Below are 25,148 nucleotides of genomic sequence, written 5' to 3' on the forward strand. Positions count from 1 at the left end.
AAGCATGATCCACATCTAGCAGTATATACAATATTTTACATAAAATATATGTGATATGTTTTATAGTATATGCAATGTTGCAATATACAATATTTTACATAAAAATATATGATATGTTTTATAGTATATGCAATATTGCGATATACAATATTTTACAGCCCCTCCCCTAGTTCTGCAAAAGGGGGAGGGAAATGGATTTTCTCAACTCTTCTCCAGGGACAAGTTTGGTCATTACAATTATGAATGTTCAGAACACCTGCTGGCTTCAGCAGCTGAGTGAGGTACTGAGTTGTTGTGCCTCCATTTCTGGTCCTGTAGGTGTAAGTAGTAGACACTCTCCAGCTGTCCAGCATATGGTAAAGAAGGGCATACCAACCCTATGGTTTCTGCTCTTCAAAATTATCCTGGGGGGGGAGGCTGTGCAGTGCCAGACACTTCCTGCCCCCAAAGCTTGGACCGTACCCTGAGGAGGAGGGCCGTATGCCCACCCAACTCTGGTGCCTGTAAGGCCCTGCCTCTGGCCCTTTGTGGAGGATTGCCTTGGTCACTATATCTCCCAAAAAGATCAACCTAGAGGTAAGATGCAGCTCAGAGCTTCCCATTCATCTTAGAGGCCTATGATGTGTGGCCTGTGGATTCCCCCATACTCATCCAGTGACATTTTCATTCTCATGATGATTATGGGCTGATGCCATGGCTATATCCTGTGGCTGGTTGTAGCTGTGGTCTGCTGGTGCAGGTTACAAAAGAAAGTGCATTTGGCTCAGAAAATAGACCACTCCTCCAAGTCCCAGAAAGTATATATGGCTCCAGGCCTAAGGCAGAAGCATGCCTGAGGCCAAGAAACTCACCCAGAGCACCCAGATGCTTCACTACCAGCACCAGAAGCAGCAGATGCTGTTCCCGGAGAAGCATAAAGAGCAGCCTAAAATGATGGTCTCTGGGTCCTCTGAGGAAAAGAATGACAATGGAGACATCTCTGTGTATGAGTGTTCTGGCCTGGCTCCTAGGAATGCCTTGCCTGGAAAGATGGAAGCGAAGAACCCAATATTTGACAACACTGCTCTGGGTCCTAGCCCCAGTGCTGCCTCTAGTCCTCAAGCCACCAGCGGCTCCTGACCTGGCCCTGGCCCCCATCTCAACTTGGGCTCTTATGCAGGTAGGGTCTTGGACTGGCTCCTACCGGCTCATCGGGCCACCCTCCCTCCCTCCAGCCTAGAGGCCCCTAGATCTCACCAGTGACCAGCACCCTGCCTTCTCCTGGCCACTGGCTCCAGCCTGATAAGGGGATCTCTGGAGGTGCTGGGGTTGACCAGGGATGGGGGTGCTTAGGACATTTCCCCCATATTATGAAGAAAAAACTAAAAGCACAAAAGCCCCAATCCCAAGCTTTGCTGTTTGCACTAGTTCTGGTTTCCCTCCTGCTTGGTCTCTCTTCACCTTCCAATGTTAGGAAAAGAAGATGAGGAGGGGGGTGAGGCAGCCACGAGCTCCCCTCCCCATAGGAAGTGTGTGGGTCTGTCCCCTCCCTAATTCTCTTCCCTCCCTAAACCTCTTGGGCCTGGGGAAAGTTGCTTTGTAATAGTCTCCCCACCTAACTCAGAAATCCCTATATCTAGGGCCCTGGCCATGCAGGGGACACAGGACTGGGGAGCGATCTCAGTCTCCAGGAGTTTCTTCCAAGAGCCTCTGGGACAGGGCGTAAAGCCACTCATGGCCTCCCCTTCAGTGACAGAGTGCCCCAATCTTTTCATGGCCCTGTGAACCTGGCGTGTAGACTCTAGTCATTCTGTCCTCCCTTCTCTTCTTCCTCCAATCCTGCCCAAAGTGATTCTGGCTCAGAATCCAAAATGGGACAGGGTGGGCATTGGTGTCAGAGCCTGGGATGGGTGCCTAGAAGGTTCTCAGTCCTCCGGACCTGTTTTCCTCTCCTCTGCATCTTCATCCTTCCCTCTCCTTGGCCCTGTGTCCTCTCCCTGACTATGCCTGTGGCCTGGCCTGTCCATTCCTGCAACTAGTTCTCACTGTAAGACCTCTTCTCTTTTCCCCTCCCTCTGCTTATAGCCAGGATTGTATCCACATCCATTTTGAAGCAAAAATAAATTTTACCAAAACAATGTTTCAAACAAAAAAAATTATGCATATTAAGTTTCTTTCCTTTTTGGGGGGTGGGGGATGGGGGAGGGTGGTTCTTTCCATTTCCATTGACATGGACATTGTGGCTGTTGTTTCCCCAATTTCAGCCTCTCCCCCTGCTTCTCTGAATTTATCATACTCATCACCTCTTATGGCACAGTTATATTCCATAACACCCACATGCCGAAGTTTGTTCAGCCATTCCGAAGTCAGTTGATGAGCATTTATGAAGTTCTTCCTGCGTGCCAAATAAGCTCCGGGTACACAAAGAAAGGCAAAAGACAATCCCTACCCTCAAGGAGCTCCCAATCTTAAAAAAAAAAAAAAGAGCAGCCAGGTGGAAAATGATGAGATAGCCTCTCTCTGCTGGCCACTCTCTACCCTCTCTAATCAGAAGCCAGAAGTACTGAGGAGGTGTGAATTGCAGAGCTGATGTGATCTTGCACAATGAGTTTCTGGAGACCAAACCAAGATGAAGCCCAGGAGAGCAGCCAGGTAGGAAATGATGAGATGGTTGCCCTCAGTGGCACCCTCCAGAAATGGAGGCTCAAAGAGAACCTTTTGATGGGCACCCACTTTGTTTTTATAGATCTTTGCTATCACCAAAAAGTGCTGATATAAATATTTTGGTAGATATGGGAACTTTCTGTATTTGGTTGCCTTGGGGTTTCCTTTGGTTTCCTTTCTGACTAGCAGATTACTAAAGCTGGAGAAAAAGCAATACAAAGTTTGGTGTCTCCTATGTAACAGCCCTTCTGTCAAGGACCTCTCTGCTGGGTCCTCAGAGAACATCTAGGCCAACAGTTCTCAAACACTTTGGTTTCAAGACGACTTTATACGCGTAAAAGCTATGGAGGATGCCCAAAGTGGGTTAATGTGGGTTATATCTATCGATATTTACCTTATTAGAAATTAAAACATATTAATATTATAATGAAAGAGTTTTGACCTCACAGACCCCCCTGAAAGGGTCTTGGGAAGACCCAGGAGTCCCCAGACTGTACTTTGATCTAGCAAACCCCTCCTTTGACAGAGGAGGTAATGTCATGTGACCTGCCTGAGGTCATGTAACCTCCATTGTGATGGAGTTAGTGCTAGAGCAAGTCTAAGGTCCACGTAAATCTAAGTCCAGTATACCCATCAATCAATTGATCAACCAGGAAACATGCATTTCTTTAGTGTTTACTGTGTATCTAAAGGAACTGTGGTAGACTCTGGCCAGCATCCACCCTCAAGGAGCTTACATTCCCTGGAGGACAACAATAAGGACATATACAAGCATATGCAAAATATATACATACATTCAAGATAATTGGGGAAGAAGAGGAAGGCAGTAGCAGCAGGAGATCAGGAACAAACTCATCCCTTTATTTTTAATATTTTCTGTTCTTTACAAGCCATTTCCCAATTGATAAATGGGCAAAGGATGTGAACAGGCAGTTTTTAGATGAACAAATCAAAGTTATCTATAGTCATATGAAAAAAATGCACTAAATCACTATTGATTAGAGAAATGCAAATCAAAACAACTCTGAGGCACCACCTCATACCTATCAGATTGGCTAATATGACAAAAAAGAAAAATGATAAAATGTTGGAGAAGATGTGGGAAAATTGGAACACTAATGCATTGTTGGTGGAGTTGTGAACTGATCCAGCCGTTCTGGAGAGCAATTTGGAACTATGCTCAAAGGCAGATAAAACCATGCATACCATTTGATCCAGCAGTACCACTTCTAGGTCTGTATCCCAAAGAGATCATAAAAAAAGGAAAAGGACCCACACGTGCAAAAATATTTATAGCAGCTCTTTTTATGGTAGCAAAGAATTAGAAATTGTGAGGGGATGCCCATCAATTGGGTACTGGCTGAACAAACTGTGGTATACGAACATAATGGAATATTATTGTTCTATAAGAAATGATGAGCAGGCAGACTTCAGAAAAACTGATACAGAATGAAATGAGCGGAAGCAGGAGAACATTGTACACAGTAACAGCCACACTGTTCAATGACTAACTTTGATTGATATGGCTCTTCTCAGCAACGCAAGGATCTAAGACAACTCCAAAAAGACTCATGATGCAAAATGCTATGCACATCCAGAGAAAGAACTATGGAGTCTGAATGCATATGGAAGCATACTATTTGTTCTCCTTTTCCTTTGTTGTTTTGTTTTATTGCTTCATTCTCATGTTTCCTCTCATTAATTCTAATTGTTCTTTACATCATGACTAATGTGAAAATATGCTTAATAGGAATGTATAAGTAGAGCCTATATCAGATTGCACACCGCCTTGGAAGGAGAGGGAGGGGGAAAAAATTTAAAACTCAAATTCTTATGGAAGTGAATGTTGAAAACTAAAAATAAATAAATTTTTTTTAAAATTGCCTTTACATATAATTGGAAAAATAAAATACTATTAAAAAAGAAAAGAAAAAATATTTCCCATTGTACCTGAGGGTAGAATTGGCCAAAAAACAACAAACAAAACCCTACAGAAAAGCAAAATAAAGCAAAATGTTTCTAAAACCAAACAAAAATCCAGAGATCTTTCTGTTTCTTGACATACAAATTCCTGGTTTAGACACTTGGTTTCATCTGAAAGATCTCACGGATTAGGTCAAACTCACCTTGTGGGGAATAAACATTTCTATAGCACTTACTATGTGCCAGGCACTGTGTTAAACACTTTGAACAAATATCTTATTTGATCCTCACAACATCTCTGTAAAGCAAGTGATATTATTAGCTCCATTTTATAGTTGAGGAAACTGGTCACACAGCTAGTAAATCTGAAGACAGATTTGAACTCAGGTGTCCCAACTCCGGGCTCAGCACTACCAGCTGACAGCTACTTCACTATGGGATATGTTCAGGAGCACTAGCACCTCTGGTGGGAGGACTTGCCAAGCCCTTTTCAGGGCTGCTCATCCACCTTTGGTGTCCACCTCTCACCCAGCCCTCACCTGTGGCTCCAAGAAGCTGTAGCATGCACAGCAGCCACCCCACTGAACTGTGCAGGCCAGGGGTGGGGAACCTGCAGCCTCAAGGCCACATGTGGCCCTCTACATCCTCTGAGTTGGAGTTGGGGTCCCAGACACCTACCTCCCCCCTTTCTCATTATATACATGAGGTTTGGGAATTTTCTGGCCAAAGAACATCCAAAGAACTAGGGGGGCTCTCCAGGATGACCAGTGAGCTCTTGATTGCCAAATCTCATGACCTTTTCCTTCAGTCCTCCTCCTTTTTTTTTTTGTTTTTTATTTTTTATTTTTTGTTGTTTTATTTTTTTTTTTTTTGCTTTTTGCTAGGCAATTGGGGTTAAGTGACTTGCCCAGGGTTACACAGCTAGTAAGTGTTATGTATCTGAGGCCAGATTTGAACTCAGATCCTCCTGACTTCAAGGCTGGAGCTCTATCCACTGAGCCACCTGGCTGCCCCCAGTGCTCATCCTTTTTGACTTCACTGCAGCCTTTGACACTTGTCTCCCACTGTCTCCTCCTGGACATTCTTCTCTCCTCCCTGAGTTTCTATGACTCTGGTTCTCTTCTAGTTCTTCTATTTTTCCGACCACTTCTTCATATCTTTCATTGGATCATCATCTATATCCATGGATGTCTTGGTCCCTCTCTTCTCTCTAGGGGTTCTCATCAGCTTCCATGGGTTCAACTGCTGCCCCGATGCAGATAACTCCTAGATAGTACTGGACTTGGAGTCAGGAAGACCGAGTTCAAATCTTGCCTCAGACATTTTCTAGCTGTGTAAGCCCAAGTCAGTCACTTGATCTTTTTCAGCCTCAGTTTCCTCACCTGCAAAATGGGGATAAAAATCTCATCTACTGGGGGCAGCTAGGTGGCGCAGTGGATAGAGCATCAGTCCTGAAGTCAGGAGGACCTGAGTTCAAATCTGAATTCAGAACAAACACTTGACACTTACTAGCTACATGACCCGGGCAAGTCACTTAACCCCAATTACCTAAAAAGAAAAAAAAATCTAAAATCTCATCTACCTCACAAGGTTGTTGAGGATCAAATGAGATAATGATGTGTAAAGCACTTTGTAAATCTTGAAGTGTTTCATGGAAGCTAGTTATATATTATCAATAATAACTATTGTTGTTGTGATAGTTATTATACTCTAGCCCAGGGGTGAGGATGAGGTTTGGGGAGATAGCTAGAGGCAGATGGCTCCATGTAGGAACACTTAGTCCCCTTAATAAAATGATTTATTCTATAAAACTTGGACTGAGGCAAAGGACCACACTTGAGGATGTAGAGGGCCACATGTGGCCTTGAGGCCACAGGTTCCCCACCCCTGCTCTAGTCCCAGTGGTTCTGTGAAGTCTTCCCTTTCTGCCCCAGCTATCAGGGAGCATATCCTCCTCTAAAACCCTATAACATCGACACATAAGATCTAGGAGAAATATAAGGGAAACATTAAAGACCAATTAGGAGGGATTCAATAGGGTCAAACTGTTTGCTTTGTATATGTGAAAATATTAGTAGTACTCTTATGACTGTCATCATTATTTGGGTAGTTTGAAAGAAAGGCTTGGACTGAGCTGTGTATTATGGGGAAATTAAAAAAAACTGTATAGAGAGATAAAAAGGAGTAATTATCTCATACAAATGAAACATGAAAGGAAGAATCAATACAGAAGAAGCAAATGGGAGAAGGGGGACAGCAGGAAGTGCTAGAACCTTACTCTCATCAGAAAAGGGTTAAAGAGGAAACAACATATATCTCTAGAAGGCTATATTGTAAATAAAAAAAAAAAGAAAGAAAGAAGAGGGCAAGGGGATAGTGTGAGGGGAGAGGATAAGGGAGGGACTCCTAGAGGGGTGGGTAGGTTAAGGAATAGGAGGGCAACGTAGCAGGTAGAAGTAAAGCAGAGGAATGAGGATGGATAGGGTAAACAGGGAGAGAAGGATAGAGAGGAAAAATAGATGGGGGGAAATAAACAATAAGTAATTATAATAAAATGTAAACGGGATGATTTTACGCATAAAACAGAAACAGATAGCTGAATGAATTAAAAATCTGAATTCAACAACATATTGCTTTCAGGAAACACAATAAAAATGAGAAATACAAACATAAAATGAAGAGCTGGAATAGGATTTATTATGTTAAAAAAAAATCAGGGATAATAATCATGATCTGAGACAAAATTAAAGCTAAAATAGGTTTAATTAAAAGAGAAAAATAGGGAAACTACATTATGTATCCCCAATATTATTCAATATTGTTTTAGGCTATTTAAAATAACTAAATAGTATAAAACACTTGAAAAAATACTGGCCAAAACAGACACAGGAACTACATGAACATAAACATAAAACACTCTTTATACAAATAAAGTCAGATTTAAATAATTGGAGAAATATTCATTGTTCATGGGTAGGTAAAGCCAATATAATAAAAAATGACAATTTTACCTAACTAATCTATTTACTTACCGCCATCCTAATTAAATTACTAAAAAATTACTTTACTGAGTTAGAAAAAATAATAACAAAATTCATTTGGAAGAACAAAAGGTCAAGGATTCCAAAGAAACTAAGGGAAAAAAATATAAAGGAAGAAGATTCAGTAGTACCAGAACTTAAACTATATAATAAGGTGAAAGCATTGTTGAAGTATAAAATAGATAATTTCAATTATTTTAAATTAAAAATTTGTTGTATAAATAAAACTGATATAGCCAAGATTAGAAGGAAAGCAGAAATTTGGGAAAGCATTTTCATAGACAATCTCTCAGATAGGATATGATTGTGATGCAATACTGCTGTGATATAAGAAACGATGAGCTGGTTGATGAAGAAAAATAAGGAAAGACTTGGACCTATGAAGGAAGATGCTATCCACATCCAGAGAAAGAGCTGACCTGTAGAAATATGCATAGTATGGTCTTACATATATGTGTATAATTATATATATATATATGCATGTTTATTTGTATATATAAATATACACACACACACACACACACACACACACACACACACACACATATATATATCTCCAAATTTAATTGTAGCCTTCTCTAGAGCAGGGAGAAGGGGGGAGAGAGGGGAAAAAAATACAAAGTGCACAGCAGAAAACAAAAGAAAACCTAGAAGAAAGCACAGAAAAGCTGGGTTGCTTTGAAAACAATACGTAAAATTTATTACATAGGTTTTCAAGAAATGGAAATTTAGGGGCAGCTAGGTGGCACAGTGGATAGAGCACTGGCCTTGGAGTCAGGAGGACCTGAGTTCAAATGTGGCCTCAGACCAAACACCTGACACTTACTAGCTGTGTGACCCTGAGAAAGTCACTTAACCCCAATTGCCTACAAAAAAAAAGAAATGGAAATTTATGGTTTTATGTTAAATCCTTTCTTATGCTCTGCTGTATACATAGAAATGTTCTTTTTTCTCTTCTCATTTTGCATTTAAGTTTAAAAATGAATAAAATTTTAAAAAATAAAATCCTACAATACCAATGGTCTCCAAACTTTGGGGATACTATACTCCTATTGGTAAAAAAAAAATTTGAGCACATTTATAAGTTAAACATCCACAATAATTTATAAAATACATGCAGATTTTTAAAGGATGAAATAAAGTGATTTTCCTAAAATAGTTTTTAATTTTTTCATTAATGATGTTGTTCAGTTGTTTTCAGGCATGTCTGACTCTTTGTAGGCCCATTGAGGGTCTTCTTGGCAAAGATCCTGGAGTGGTTTGCCAATTCCTTCTCCAACTCATTTTACAGATGAGGAAACTGAGGCAGACAGGGTGAAGTGACTTGCCCAGGGTCACACAGCTAGTAAGTGTCTGAGGCTGGATTTGAACTTAGGTCTTCCTGACTCCAGACCAGGTGCTCTATCTACTGCACCAACTAGCTGCTGCAACTTTATGTATATATCCTACTTTTTCAACTCAAAGGGACTATCTTTGTGTCCCCAGCTGCTAGAACTCATAATACATACTCAATCATTCAATTAAACAATAAAACAGTGAGAAACAGTATAGCATAGTGGATACTCAGAGCAAGGAAGAATCGAATTCAAATCCCACCTCTGACGCATACTGGCTTTGTCACCATGGGCAAGTCACTTTAACTTCTCAGTCCCTAAAGCAACTCTCCAAGATGAGAAGTTTCAGAGTATTGGTCTGCATTAATAGGGGAGGAGCCAACCATTATCTTCCAACATTCCCCAATTCCCTCTGCTATAGAAGTCATTGGCAAAATATCCTCCCCACCCCCCCAACCCAGACCCACTCTGACCTCTCAGTTACTTTTGGCTAAGTCAGTGACAGGTAAGAGGCCTGCCCCCTCAATGCCTCCCCACCCCTTTTCATTTTGGGTTTACCAGACATGGAAGGGTTGCCACAGATCCTGCATCTCATTACATTATCTTTCCCCTCAAACACACCCCTCTCCCAAATTGCCCTAATATTGCCCAGGGCACCACGATCCTTTGGTCATCCAGAATCACAACCTCAGTGTTGTCCTCCCTCCCTCCCTCCCCCCCCACCCCACTTAGCCAGTCAATTTTCAAATCTTCTCCTTTCTACCTTCACATCTCTTGCATCTGTCCCCTCTTCTCAATCACCCTCATCATAGCAGCCTTCTGATTGGTCTCCCTGCCTCAAGCCTCTCCCCACTGCAATCCAACCCCCACCAAAGTAATTTTTCCTAAAGTACAGTTCTGAACACATCACCCTACTTATCTGAACTCCAGTGGCTCTGTATTGACCCCAGGATCAAATATTACTCATTTCACCCGTTTAAAACCTCTATTTCATAACATACATGATTTTTAGTATAATAGTACAGGCATGTAGTTTCTAAGTATAGACACACTGGGGGTGCACGCTCAAAAAAGTTTGGAGACCATCTGTCTATGGATTGGAAGGGCGATGCTGAAATGTCTCCCTCATCTAAAGCCTACTTCAGAAATATAGGAGGCATGGAGGCCAGCTAGGTGGCTGGATAGAGCCACCAGCCCTGAAGTCAGGAGGACCTGTGTTCAAATGTGACCTCAGACTAAACACTTGACACTTACTAGCTGTGTGACCCTGGGCAAGTCACTTAACCCTAATTGCCTAAATATATGTGTGTGTGTGTATACATATGTGCAGATATATACATATACATGTGTGCATATGTACATGTATACATATATATAATATACATATACACATACACACACACACATATGAGGCAGCTGGGTGGATAGAGAGCCAGCCCTGGAGTCAGGAATATGCTAGTTCAAATCCAGCCTTAGACACTCACTAGCTGAGTAACTCTGGGAAAGTCACTTAATCCTGTTTGCCTTAATCCACTGGAGGAGGAAATGGCAAACCACTCCAGTATCTTTGCCAAGAAAACCCCATGGACAACATGATCCATGGGGTCACAAAGAACCAGACATGACTGAATTGGCTGACCAATTTCAGAAATGTATTTAATGTCTGGCATGTACATCTGCACTCAAGGGGATGGAATTTCCAGTTCTAGGCAACTGGAAATTGTTAAACATCCCATCCAAAAATTCTAAAACCACAATTACCTGCTCTATTACCCTTCCCACCCATCTCTGCTCTCACCTCTGCTTACAATTTTGCTGTCCCATGCTGCTGATTGAGCTTTCATTTATTCATTCGTCTTTGTAGCAAATGGTTACTGGGTCCCTAATGTGTGTCCAGTACCTTATGTGAGGTAGATTAAAGAATGCATAATTCTTGCCCTCCCTAATTTATGGGTAGTTTTCAGGGAAGGTATGCAAGAAGATGGACTAAGAACCCACCTATATTTCACTACTGACAAAGCTTCCTGAGGGTAGCAACTACTTCATTTTTTAATATCTAAAAAAAGTGTCCTTCACATAGTTAGCCCTTAATGTTTGTTGAGTTGAATAGATTTACACGAACTATACATGAGTCTATATATTTCTCATATAGGTAGATATTTGTATATTTCCAATAAATGTGAAAGTCTAGTGAGGCTATTTTGTTATTCACTTGTCAAACGTGCTAATAGCGTAGGTCAAGATCCAAGTGTAATCTTGGTGTCGTCTGTGGTAAGAAGAGTCTTCATTTTTTAAATTAATACATTTTATTTTAACGGCCATGAAAAACATGGACAAAAGAAACGAGGAAAACAGAAAATGAACTGAGCATAAACATGGAATGAATGTATATACTTGGCTGGAACACTTTTTCAAATGTATGTATTAACTAAAACACTCAAGATAGAGGCTTTTTTAGTTCTTTTCCTCAGCAATACGTCTTTGGGGACAGCTGAAGTGTGTCAAGAACAAAAACGCAAAGTGGAACTGCATGATGTCGCAAGTTTTGGACCAGAAGTGTCCAGTCAGTTCCCTGAAGAGAGGCCACTGAGCAAGCCAATGGTCACCCAGCTTAAGGACAATGAAGCCCAGGCAAGACATCAAAGCCAGGCTGATATATGTGGCAGAGACAGGATCCCCATATTCCTGGTGTACATGTATGGCACTCCATACAGCAGCAAGAATGTGACATGCTAGGGCTATATCAAATCCAAGATGGTGGAACAGGGTAAGGCCATAACTGGCTAGGGATATACACTCAATACAAAGGAACAACCAGGGCTGCCAACCATCCTCTAGGTAGCGGCACCAGACGACTGGCCAAGCAAAAATAGGCAAGGTAAACCACTGGTCCAGAACAGCAGAGTGATGAGTCTGGGTCCAGATGCGTACCCATTGAATAGGACCATATAGCAGGGCCATGCCTGCAAAGACATCTTTCAGGTAATGGGCCTGTCTCACATCTTCATCATTTCCTATGACTTTCTTATTTTTCAGAAGCCAGTAGCATCCCAACAGCAGGTAGCCCAGATTAATGACAGAATTGAAAGGCATGGCTAGAAAGGTCGGAAAGGATTGAACTGGAACCTCTGCATAATATTCATAGCCAACTTCAGTGAAGATATCATCAAACAGCCCAGTGCTGATAATGACAATACATAAGCAGACTGTAAGAAGCACGTGGATCAAGGCCAGGTAACACTCTCGTTTCATCTGTAACAACAATCAGTGCAAATCCTTATTACATGGTCAAATAGAAACCTTTGTTAATTCTTTCTGAATTAAGATCAAAGGTTTATCATAAAATATATTACCCCTACAATTAAATCTGCAGGGAAAAACAAAGTCTTTAATAAACTGAACCTTCTAAGTTTTCTCATAGACAGAAGCTGTGGCAGCTGGTTAGTGCCAAAACAGAAAACTTCCTTCTCTTTTTCAGGTTTACTTAAAGTTTATATTATCAAAACAAGAGCAAGTGTCTGTCCACACAATGCCTCAGTAACCCCTCACTTTTTTATAATTGGAAAAAAAAAACAAAAGTGAAACTAAACCTACACAAAACATTTAGGTTTCATTTGTTTTTTCTTCTCATGAAACCTAGTCTTTACTTTCTTAGAAGCTTTACCAGGTTCTTTCCTATGACATCTAAAATGTCTCCTTTTTTGCCTCCATCAAGCTCATGGTCTTATTTTCCTGTCTATGGAAGACTTTAAAATTTTCTAGGTATCTGTTGCTTAAAATCTATTGCTAAAAAATTAGATATATTTATTCTCAGAGGATTTGGCTTAAGGGGAGAATCTATCTTACCCTACAGGAAGATAAGGGGGGAAGGGGACATGAGAGCAGGGGGATGATAGAGGGGAGGGCAGATTGGGGGACGGGATAATCAAAAGCAAACACTTCTGAGGAGGGACAGGGTCAAAAGGGAGACTAGAATAAATAGGAGGTAGGATAGGATGAAGGAAAATATACTTAGCTTTTCACAACAGGACTACTATGGAAGTGTTTTGCATGACTACACATCTATAGCCTGTATGGAGATGCTTGTTTTTCCAATGAGGGTGGGTGGGGAGGGAGGAAGGGAGAAAATTTGCAACCCAAAGTTTTAAAAACATGTTAAAAATTTAAAAAATTAAAAATTAGAAAAAAATAATTAGATATAGATAGGTGGATAGATATATACATATAAGTGTGTACCACTGATACTTTTGGCAAGAAAAGCCCAAGACAGTCCAGACTTGTGGTCTCTTCAAGTTTCTCCCTTCAGGTATGCCAACATAAGGCAGTCCCTAAAACTTGGAATTCCTTTTCTCATGGAAACAACATTACAAATAGTGGTAAAGTTCCCAGGGCAGCCTACAAAAGCTTTTTAACCCATAATGCAGTTGAATTACAGTAGTAGTCTAAATCCTGGGTCCTAGGAGAAAGGTGTTCTTCTTCTTTTCTGATCAGGATCAAGCATAGCGAAAATTTTTAAATATTTATACTCCTGGCACCCTCTCTCCTCAAACTGCTATCCAATGCCACCCTAATGCCCTAAGTCCAATGTTAAAGCATCCCACTCAGACCAACTTCCCTTCACAAATGACTCTAAACTTCAAGATCACTGATCTTCCTTCCCCATCCCCCATCAACATTTCCATTTCCTCAGTGTGAATACATCATCTCATTAACCTTACCAGAGTCATCAGGATTTTTTTGAAGGATGTTTTTTAACCCAACTGAATATCTGATCAGTAGAAATTCAGGCAAAAAAACCAAACAAGTGAAAAAAATTCAGGCACTGGGGGCATGATGAAAAGAGATATTCTTTGGGGGGTGGCTATCGCCCTAAGCAAGTGAACCCCACCTAGCAGTCACTCCCCAGCGTCAGATCCTCTGCTGTATTTCTGAAATTTAGATTACTCCTTTGGAGGCTACGACAAACACATGATGACTATCAGGTGAGCTGGTTGCTTAAGCAGTTTCCTGTACATAAAAGCAGCAGCCAGACCATGTGAGAGAAGCTGAGACTTCAGTGTACATGCAGCCAAAGTATATAAAACAGAATAAAATAAATATCAAGTTACTGTCTACCTAACAGATGAAAAGGTCTGTGTGTGCATTGGCCTCCTAACATTCTACAAAGCAAACACTGACATATTATCAAAAGGACCAATAGCCATGAGCCTAGGAAGCCTCTAAACGGCTTTGCTTTTATCCTGCCTTCTCAAGTATATTAAGCACAAAACCAAAGCAAGAAATGCTCAAGAGTTTGCTTTATGACAAATTGTTAGGGGTTGTTTTTTTTTTTCCCCTTTTCAGGCTATAAATAGTTTTGGTATTGTCACTGGAGAACAGAACAGGAAACACAAGCCTATCTTTCCTGGACAAAAATCCTAAAAGGTTACATTAGAAATTCCTTAATATGAAAGTGGCTTGGGCCAGGAAAAGGACAGGTAATTTGTTGCTGGAAATGAAAATATTTGTTGGAATCACCTCTAGAAGACTGACAGGACCACAATATAAAAGGGCTCAAGTTCTGATCCCAGGGCTAAGAGAAAGCATTATGCTGAAGCTTCACAGTTGAAGATGGCATTCCTCACAAACAAAATACTTGTCCAGAGACTGTTTATCCAGAAACTACAAGCATACAGAATATTGTACAAATGGCCTCTGTTCAGCCAAAACAATCTCACAAAGTTCAAACACGAAACCTAATGCACTATACTCAAAGGAAAGTCCCTTGAAATTAGGGTTAATAAGCTGCCAATCAGATGGAGTGAAAGCTGGGTATGCCTGCAGCTGACAAGGATGGAAAAAACTGAAAATTTCCCAAAATAAGCCTGGAGCCCTAATACCCTGCAGGCTCTGTAGCCTTTGATGTTATACACTGATATCTAACAGCAGCAGCAGAAAAGGTCCCGGCCTTAGAAGTCAGGAGATTTGGGTTCTCATCATGGTTCTGCCACCAAGTAGCTGTGGGATTCTGGGCAAGTCACTTGGCCTTTCTGGGTCTCAGTTTCATCATCTTCTTTGTCTTTAATAATCAATTTTTTTATTTTTAAAATTTATTTTATTCTGAACTTAAGAAATAAATTTTAATTTTAATAACAAAGGAGGGGGAAAAAATCTTATAGATAATTTCTCAGATAAAGGTCTCATATCTCAAATACGTAAAGAACTTTGTTACATCTATAAAAATACGAGTCATTTCCTAATTGATAAATGGTCAAAGGATATGAATGGGCAATTTTCTGATGAAGAAATCAAAACAATTTATGAAAAAATGCTCTAAATCATTATTGATTAGAGAAATGCAAATTAAAACAACCTTGAGATACCATTTTGCACCTATCAGATTGGCTAAGGTGATAGAAGGGGAAAGCAACAAATATTAGAGAGCGTTGGAAAAATTGGGACACTAATTCACTGTTGGTGGATCTGTGAGCTGATCCAACCATTTTGGAGAGAGATTTGGAATTATGCCCAAAGAGTTATTAAAGTGCCTATACCTTTTTTTTTAAGGCAACTGCGGTTAAGTGACTTGCCCAGGGTCACACAGCTAGTAAGTGTCAAGTGTTTGGTCTGAGGCCGGATTTGAACTCAGATCCTCCTGACTTCAGGGCCGGTGTTCTATCCACTGCACCACCTAGCTGCCCCTTGTCTATACCTTATGACCCAGAAATTTATTGCACCTGAAATTGCAGATCCATTACATACAACTTGTTATTCCTTTCAAATATACAACAAAGTTATCATGTGACTTTTTTCCCCCTTCCCCTGCCACCCCAAACTTTAAGATAGCTACCATCTTACCACACATACAAATCTATATGCACACACACATATATATATGTGTAAATGACATATATACATACATGCACACATACATATACATACACATATATATGTATGTATGTCAGTTCTTTTTCTGGATTCAAACAGCATCTTCCTTCATAGGATCTTTGCAGTTAATTGGGGTACTTCTAATAGTCAGAATGACTTGGTTGCTCAAAGCTGTTCTTAAAACAATATTGCTGTTACCGTATATAGTGTTCTCTTGGTTCTGCTCATTTCACTCTCCATTATTTCATACAGGTCTCTCCATGCTTTTCTAAAATCAGTGAGCTCATCATTTCCTATAGCACGATAATACTCCATCATGAACATATACCACAACTTGGTTCAGCCATTTCCCAACTGACAGGTATCCCCAAAATTTCCAGTTCTTTGCCATCACAAAGAAAGCTGCTATAAATATTTTAGAACATGTACGTTCTTTTCCATTTTTCCTAATCATCTTAGGAAACACACCTAATAATGGTATTGCTGGGTCAAAAGGTATAGGCAGTTTTATAATAACTCTTTGGGCATAATTCCAAATCTCTCTCCAAAATGGTTGGATCAGCTCACAGATCCACCAACAATGAATTAGCATCCCAATTTTTCCACACGCTCTCTAACATTTGTTGCTTTCCCCTTCTATCACCTTAGCCAATCTGATAGGTGCAAAACGGTATCTCAAGGTTGTTTTAATTTGCATTTCTCTAATCAATAATGATTTAGGGCATTTTTTCATAAATTGTTTTGATTTCTTCATCAGAAAATTGCCCCTTCATATCCTTTGACCATTTATCAATTGGGGAATGACTTGTATTTTTATAAATGTAACAAAGTTCTTTACATATTTGAGATATGACACCTTTATCTGAGAAACTGTCTATAAAATTTTCCCCCCAGTTTTCTGCTTTCCCTCTGCTCGTGGCAACATTTGTTTTATATGCACAAAAACTTTTTACATTTTACATCTCACAACACTATTGCTTGTTTGTTCATTAATTTTTTACCTATCCATATGTCTAATAGGTCTTATGTTCCATGTTCTTCAAATGTTCTTGTAATATCTCCCTTTATATCTAGGTTATGTACTCATTTTGACCTTATCTTGGTAAATGGTGGAAGACATTGATCCACGCCCAATTTCTGCCAGACTGCTTTCCAGCTTTCCCTAAAATGTTTACCAAATAATGAATTCTTATCCCAAAAACTTAAGTCTTTACACTTGTCAAACACTGAGTGACTATATTCGTTTGCTGCTGTAGATTGTATGGCTACTCTGATCCACTGATCTACCTTTCTATTTCTTAGCCAGTACCAGATAATTTTGATAATTACGGCCTTATAATATAGTTTAAGATCTAGTACTGCTACACCTCCTTCCTTTACATTTTTTTCCATTAGTTCCTTTGATATTCTTGACCTTTCGTTCTTCCAAATGAATTTTGGTATTTTTTTCTAGCTCTGTAAAATAATTTTTTGGTCTACTTTCCTCATCTTTAAAATGAGATGGTTGGGGTGTATTCTCTCTAGGTTCCTCCTCAGCTCTACCAGCCTATGACATGATGGTTCAGAATTAGGGTCCTTAGTTTAGCCCCCTTCCATGAGTGCTGCTAGCAGTAAAATGGGCAGCTAGGTGCCACAGTGGATATAGCATCTGACCTGGAGTCAGGAAGACCTGAGTTCAAATCTAGCCTCAGACACTTACTAGCTGAGTGACCCTGGGCAAGTCACTTCACCTTGTTTGCCTTAATTTCCTCATCTATAAAACGAATTGGAGAAGGAAATGGCAAACCACTCCAGTATCTTTACCAAGAAAACCTCAAATGGGTCATGAAGAGTCAGACATGACTGAAACCACTGAACAACAGTAGCAGTAAAATACCTCACAAAATCTTAAAAGGGTCATTTATGAGGATGCACTCTGTTCTGTAACAATGATTGAGCCACTATAGGAGAGAAACCTGACTGGAAAACATGGGGTTATGGTACAGCCCAAGAGAAACTGGTGGGGAAGGAGAGGAAGAAAATAAAGGGAATTGGGTCTCAAGGACAAGGGGCCCTATAGAGTTCCCACTAACAAGAGGCCTTACAGCCCCAAAGCTATTTACCTTCCCCTCAGTCCCCTGGAGCTCCTGCTTGTCACTGCTTACACACACACACACACACACACACACCCTCCTCACAACCACCCAAGGGCTCTTCAACGTGGAGGAGTCTCCACTACCCAGGGGACTGTGGGCCTGAAGCCAGAACTACATTAACTCAGGAGAGGGGACTTCTGAAATATCCTCCTGAAACCCTAGGCTGGGATTCTGAAAATATTTTGCCACAGAAACTTTCTTACTCATTGTAGTTAAGGTCCAGTTACTATCAGTACAATAATATTTTTCAAGTATATTATTAAGGAGACTGCTGTGAGAACCTTATGTTTTATTGAAATGTCTTCCAAATTCTAAACAACTTAGTTACAAACTTTTTTTTTTTGGCTAGGCAATAGGGTTAAGTGACTTGCCCAGGGTCACATAGCTAGTGAGTGTTATGTGTCTGAGGCTGGATTTGAATTCTGGTCCTCCTGAATCCAGGGCCGGTGCTCTGTCCATTGCATCACCTAGCTGCCCTATATTTCTTACAAATTTTCAAAACACAACTTTTTGTTAAGCCAGGGACTGACTGTATTTTAAGGAGCTAGGGAAGTATGCCATATTTTAGAAATATTTCTGTTTAAAATGGCTTACATAAAAAAAAATTTAGTGAGCTTCAAAGGAGTAAGTTCATATTCTCCTCAAAAGAGAAATGAAGAGGCAATGCACCCTCTTCTTTGCAAAGGTGGAAGCCTAAGGGCATGGAATACAGCTTGCCATGGAATGAGTTGTTCAATGTGTTGATTAGTTTTGCTAAACTTTTTTCCCCCTCCTTTTTATTCTTTCTTACAAGGAATGACTCTCTGGAAGGGATATACTGGGAAACAGAAGTGATGTAAAAATAAAAGATATTAATAAAAAGTTAAACAAAGAACAAAAAAAGGAATTGGCTTTAGTTATCTGGGAAACTTATTTATTATTCAGGGGACAACCTAGGATTGTCGAGAGTTAAGTAGTTCTACGATATCTTTTCCTTCTGAATCCTCAAGTTGCTTGAGCTTCTTATGGTACTTGCCATATTCTGCTTTGAACTATAATTATTTGTGTATTTGCCTCTCCCCCAATAAACTCCCTGAGCAAAAGGATTTGTGTCTTACTCATTTTTATATCCTCTGAAACACCGCACCAAAGAGCTTTCTTCGGGTAGGTACTCAACAAAAAGCTGTCATGGTGAACTGAATAAATGAGGTATTGCTCTACATGACAGTAATAAGAGGCAGCAAGGTAGAGTGGAAAGAGCACTGGATTGGGATTCTGGAAAAACCAAATTGTGACACTAGCTAGGGGGATAATAATAGCCAAGTCACTTAAGTTGTTAGAGCCTCAGTTTCCTCATCTACAAAAATGGAGTATCTACCTTGTGGGGCTATAAAGATCAAATGAGATAAATGAATAGAAAATATTTCATGAAAGTTCAAGTGCTACATAAATTTTGATTATTTATTATTATCCTATGAGAGGCAGTCATGGCTTAGTGGATAGAGAGGTGGCCCTGGAGCCAGGAAGACTTGTGTTCTAGTCCTGCCTCTGACACATACTGGTTGGGTGTCCTTAGGAAAGTCACTTAATTGACCTTAGCCTCAGTTTCCTTTAAAATGGGAATAATAGTACCTACCCCAGGTTTGTTGTGAGGATCAAATGAGGTAATATAGATTCAAGCACTTTGCCAACCTTAAAGTGCTGAATATATGTTAGCTTTTATCATTATTATGTATTATTATTATTATGAGAGGCAGCCAAGTGGCTAGAAAGCTGGTCTTGGGGCCAGGGGGATCTATCTCAGTCCCATATCTGAGACCCTCAACAAATCACTTAACCTTTCACTGCTCTGGGCAATTCAGTCTTCCAGAACTAGAAGAGAATGGAGTTGAATATACAAGAAAACCTGTGGAGAAACCATTTTGGCTTCAACTAAAGTTGAAAGTATTTACAAATAAGTATCTACCTTTGTGTTTTAGTAATAATGTCTCTTGAACATTTTGTTTTAAAGATTCAAGATTTTATGGGGTTTCGGTCATCATTATCATCAATGATTACCATAGAAGACTGTAGCTATAGAGGGTGAAGAAAATTGGGCTGGGCATGTACTGACCCTATAAGTTAAGTCTCTTAAATCCCTGAAGAATGATGGTTTTCTTGTCAGTTGCCTCTTTCCCCTAAAAGAAAAAAATTCCCATTAAAGATCCCAGTAAATCAAATTTCTACTGTATTATTAGTTGCATTTTTTTAAACATGGGGAATCTGAGGTAGAACCAGTGGAAGCAATCTTATTAGACTTTCTTCCTCAACATATTTAGTACAAATGCCCTTTGGGATGATGTTTGCCATTTCTGCACTGCCTTTACTCATCCTATCCCCTGCTAGACATTTTAAATTCTTCACTAGGGTTTGAATGAACCTTCCTTTGGTGATCTGGTTCAGTTGGGCATCAAGCCATCTGAAAGAAGTTCCCTCCAATTTTCTTCAGGGAAATTATCCTGGAGTCCACAGTTAAGACATATCACTTCTTCTACTAGAATGCCCCTTTATTTCAGGTTCTTAGATTTCATCCCACCTTCACACTTCCCTTCCTGCAGTTTTCTGCGCCCAAATATATGTCATTATTTCTGGATTACCAACTCTTCTGTTTTCTAACTTCCCAGGAGCACTTAGTCTTGTGCCCTCCTCTCATTTTAGCAGATGAAGGGGCCTCAACCTGAAGATCTAGTTCTTACTAAAGGTACAGTCCCTAGAACACCCATAGACATCATACAAGGTGAGGATGGCCTTAGAGGCTGAGGACCAAACCAGGCTCCTGGGACGAGTGAGGTGAAACCTGAAGTTCTAGGGATGAAAGGGGTGGGAGGAACGGTAAGGATAATACTGGGATGTCCCTGAAGCCCCCAACTGTTCATTCCCCAAATCCAAGCTTGCCTGTGGGTAATGAAACTTCCTCAGATACAGCTGAGAGCTGAATTCAGCCAGGTACGTAGTCTCTCGTTCGCTTCCTTTGCTGCTGACGTAATCAAATGGAGCAACCTAGGACCCCTAGGTACAAAGAGAAAAGTGAGAGAAAAGTTCTGACTTGGCAACTGTTGGTTATGGCAGGTTTGGGGGGCAGAGGCGCCTGGAATCTGGGATGATGGATTTAGAACTCGAATCAAAAGTTTTCTCACGTAATCTAGTTCAACTCCCTCATTTTCCACAAGCACCGATCAGAAATCAAGTAATTGGGGTCAGCTAGGTGGCACAGTGGATAGAGCTCCAGCCTTGGAGTCAGGAGGACCTAAATTCAAATACTTACTAGCTGTGTGACCCTGGCAAGTCACTTAACCCCAATTGCCTCACCAAAAAAAAAAAAAATCAAGTAATTGCTTATTTTCGAGGCATGCGGCACCTGTGGAAGCAGCCTCCTGCTTCCTAGATCAGCACTCTTTCCACTAGTGCATCCAGTCTTCCAAAGCTCGTCCAAATGGAGGCTGCTTCTAACGGGCCTCACTAGCCCAGCCCTAGCTCACACTCGTCCACTTTTATCATGAACCACCGGAGTCTCCCAACGACTTTCTCAGCCTTTAATCTTTGATCCGTTCTTCGCCCAAGCAACCAAACTGCTCTTTTCTAAGGCAAGATTTAGTGACTGTTTTTTTACTTCGGGGCTCAAAGAACCTCGCCTCCCGACTGGCTTGGCAGTCAAGGCTTTTCCCAAACCTTTGCCCCATCGGGACCTCCCGGCGGCAGCGGAGCCTCCACTGGTCCCCACAAGCCGGTTCGCAATCACTTTTCTCCCGGAGCCTGAGCCGCGCCGCCGCCCCCCCCCCGTCCCGACGGACGGCACCCCGGGGCGGCGTGAGGGTGGACCCAAGTTAACTGGACCGTGCGAGGCTAAGCCCAGCGGCGGGGTGGGGGGAAACGGGGGCAGCTCCACCAAGGGGGCGGGGCGAGCACTCCACTTAACTGAAGGGGCCTTACGTCAGTGGGCGGGCTACTACCTCCAAGGCCCAGTTAATCGAAGGAGGTAGCTACCTCAGTCGGTTGGCGGGCTCCAGTCAAAGGGGCGGGGCTTACCCAGCTCCGTTAGTAGCCTTCAGTTAATGCGGGGGGGGGATTACATCAGTCAGTTAGCCGGCTCTAGGTAACAGGTGGGGGGCACGGTTTTTCAGGAGGTTACCCTCAGCGAGGGCTCAGGGGTCAGGCCGGGAGGAGGGCGCTGTCCACTGCAGCCTGGAAGGGGCGCCCTCGAGGGCCCGGAGCTTACCTCAGAGGGGCTCCGGCTCTTTGGGCCCGCGGTGGGCGGCACCCACCTCAGTCTCAAGGAGAGGGAAGGAGGTGGTGGCAGCCAACGTAGCCCCCACAGGCCTCCCTTCCCTTCCGTTTAACTTCTACACACCTGTCAAAGAAGAGGAGCGGTGTCAGGAAGGGCACCCAAACGATTCATCGGCGCCCGACCTGACCGCCGCCCTCAGGGAAAGCAATCCCGGTTGGAAGTTCGAATTCGAAAATTGTTACATTTTGAGGTCACGCACGCGCAGAACCCGGGTGTGTGTGGGGGGGGAGAACCACTGTCGCTAGGCAAAGTTGGCAGGGGTGAAGGGTTGTTGCTAGGAGGAGAAAATGGCGCCTGTGGCCGAAGGAGAACGGGGATTTGCTGAGTGCTTGTGAGAAGAAATTCCCGAGAATGCTCCCCCCCGCCCCCCACAGCTTCTGAAGGAGAGGGAGCAGTCCAACGGACGGTAGCCCGGGACCTGGACTGCATCCTACTCCCTATGTGCCCCTCCCCATCCGCCAACATCCGCGGCCCGCACCGCCATTTTTGTTCCGGTGAAGGGAAGAGAGTTTGAGAAGATGGCGGCTAGCCACTTACTGCCTCCGCCCCTCCCCCCATTTAGTTGGCGCGCAGCGATTCAGCTAGTCAAGGCTGCAGCCTTCTCCACGAGACTATACTCCTTCTTTCTAATGCCCTGGTATAGAAATAAATGGTCCTGAGCCCGTCAGAATGAGGCAGCCCCGACGTTCACTACTGGGGCTCGCAGGAAAATGGCCGGTGGCCTGAAGGGGGCGGGAAGGAAGAGAATGGACAGGGCTCCAAGACCACCATTTTCTTCCCTAAAAGGGGAAATCCAGGGTTCGCAAGGCGTGGCGGGAAGGGAGGAGTAACGGTCGCGCACCCTTGGGCAGCTCCAATCTTTGTTGGCAGCGAAGGAAGGCGGGGGCAGGGGGGAAGGCCGGCCCTAGGGAGTGGCCAAAATGGCGGCTCCCTGTTAAGAACGTGAGAAGTAGCCAATAAGCCGGCCGCCCTTCCGGCCTCCGCCAGGTGTCGGCTTAGGGGGACGAGCTCTGTCGCCGAAATCAGGCGCAAGGACGGGCAGCGTGGCATCCGCTTCGGCCATCTTCAGCCGCAGTGGCGCTGAGGCGCTCCACATGGGCAGCTAGCCGCCATCTTTGTTATGAAGAGCTAAAATGGCGGCTCCCAGGCAACCGAGGCTACGTCCATATCAAATTGCAGCCCATTTCTTTGGCTCCACCCTCCCCCGCCTCTTAATTTGGGTATAAAGTAATGAAGTCCCTCCAAGTGGGAAGGTGGTGACACGTATGTCTCAATCGCATGCCCAGCTCCATCCAGAGCGGCCTTGGCAACGGCAGCTAGGGATGCCACATCCTGGCACTTGCACCAGCGCAGCCATGTTTGTTTTCAAATGCACCCACATCACGCCCGCTTTCCTTCCCACAAACTTGACCACCCTCATCCGGGTAGTTCCATCACTGCCATGTTTGTTTTGAGAGGCGGAAAAAAAAAATATGGCAGCTCCCAGCTACAAGGCATGACTCCAAATTCGCTTTGCGTTTGGCACTGAAGTAACTCTGACCCCCTTGTTTCTAAGTTGCCTGCTCAACTCCCAGTGACTTTCAACACTTTTCATAAGGCGACTGGCCCGGCCGAGGTCTGTCACTAAACTTTTCTACTAGTGTTCATCCGGGTACTCCGGAGCGCGCATATATAAACACAAAAACACACACACACACACAGACACACACACGCGCGCGCGCGCGCCCCCCCCATCTTCCTAGTGTTGTTGGAGGAAACTACTTACTGTCGCTATAGGAAAGAGGGGCGGGGCTAAAATGGCGGCTCCCAGGGAGGAGGCATGAAACCCCGCAGGATGACATGGGTCCAAAAGGGCCCTGAAGGGGAGGAGCGGATAAAACATTGCTAAGCTTCAAAAAGTCCGCTGCGGAATTGCCGAAAGATTTAGGGTTGCCGGTCCCTTTAAGGGCCCTAGCAGGGAGGGAGGAACGAGGGCTGGGGGGAGTGACGTTCCTCAAACCCCGCCCTCCCGACCAGCCGCCGTCGCCATGTTTAGTTGTTGCTTCTCCACTCAAGATGGCGGCTCCCAGGGAGGAGGCATGAGCGCCCTGAGTCTACCGCTTTCTGTGCCGTACAGCTGCTACCTTCGGGCTTAACTTCAGCGCTCTGCAGGGCGCAGAGAGGGGAGCAGGGGATCCTCGCGAAGGAGGACGCGGCATTGCCGTTGTCCTTCTTTTGCTCTGCTGCTGGGGAAAGTGAGCCAGGAGGAGAGCAGGGGGAAAGGAGGAGCCGGTCCCAAGATGGCGGCTCCCAGGGCAGTGGCGGCGGCCTGAGCTGCAGGGCTGGGCTGGGCTGGGCTAGGCTGGGGGTGCCAAGTGGCCGCTTCGGGCTCCGCGCGCACACGGGCCAGAGGGTCCGGAGAGCTCGTGGCCGCCCCACTGGCTGCCCTCAGGCTTAGGTCAGGGTTGTAGCGTAGGCGGTTGCGTCAGGGAGCCCGAAGCGGGCGCGGGGCCGGCGGCCAGGGGAACCGTCCCAAGATGGCGGCTCCCAGCAGCGCGCTCTGAGCGTCAGAGGCGCCCGCGGGAGCAGGGCTCGGCGCGTCCTGTCGGCTGCAGCGCCCGCCCGGGGAGCCGAGCAGCCAGTGCAGCTCAGGGGGAGGTGGGCGGGCTGCCGGGGCTCGGCCATTTCCGGCGGAGGAGGGCTCAGCCCGAGGAAGGGAGGCGAGAGCGCGGCTGCACAAGATGGCGGCTCCCAGGGCTGGCTTGTGAGGCGGAGTCGCCGGCCGGGCCATTGGGGCCTCAGAGCCGAGGCGGACGCGCTCTCAGGGGGCCGAGGCTGTTGCTGCCGCCGTCGCTGCTGCTGTTGCTGCCGCCCCTATTTACCGAGGGCGTCGCGAGTGCTGAGAGAACGGGGAGTCGGGCTT

At 43.6% G+C, this 25,148-nt stretch overlaps 1 protein-coding gene and 1 pseudogene across 1 annotated transcript; one reads left to right on the forward strand and one right to left on the reverse strand.

Annotated features, from left to right (window-relative positions):
• Window positions 1-379: 379 nt before the first annotated feature.
• LOC110201562 (neural proliferation differentiation and control protein 1-like) lies at window positions 380-1,119 on the forward strand (annotated as a pseudogene).
• A 10,109-nt stretch (window positions 1,120-11,228) lies between these two features.
• Window positions 11,229-24,128, reverse strand: TMEM187 (transmembrane protein 187). The gene is given in 4 exon segments (XM_078147828.1): window positions 11,229-12,193; window positions 20,036-20,047; window positions 20,049-20,099; window positions 24,012-24,128. Coding segments are annotated over 4 exon segments (978 nt in total). The 3' UTR covers window positions 11,229-11,395.
• Between the last annotated feature and the right edge of the window lie 1,020 nt (window positions 24,129-25,148).

This window comes from Phascolarctos cinereus, unplaced genomic scaffold, assembly GCF_003287225.1.
Source record: "Phascolarctos cinereus isolate Bilbo 61053 unplaced genomic scaffold, phaCin_HiC Scaffold_8;HRSCAF=390, whole genome shotgun sequence".
NCBI lineage: Eukaryota > Metazoa > Chordata > Mammalia > Diprotodontia > Phascolarctidae > Phascolarctos > Phascolarctos cinereus.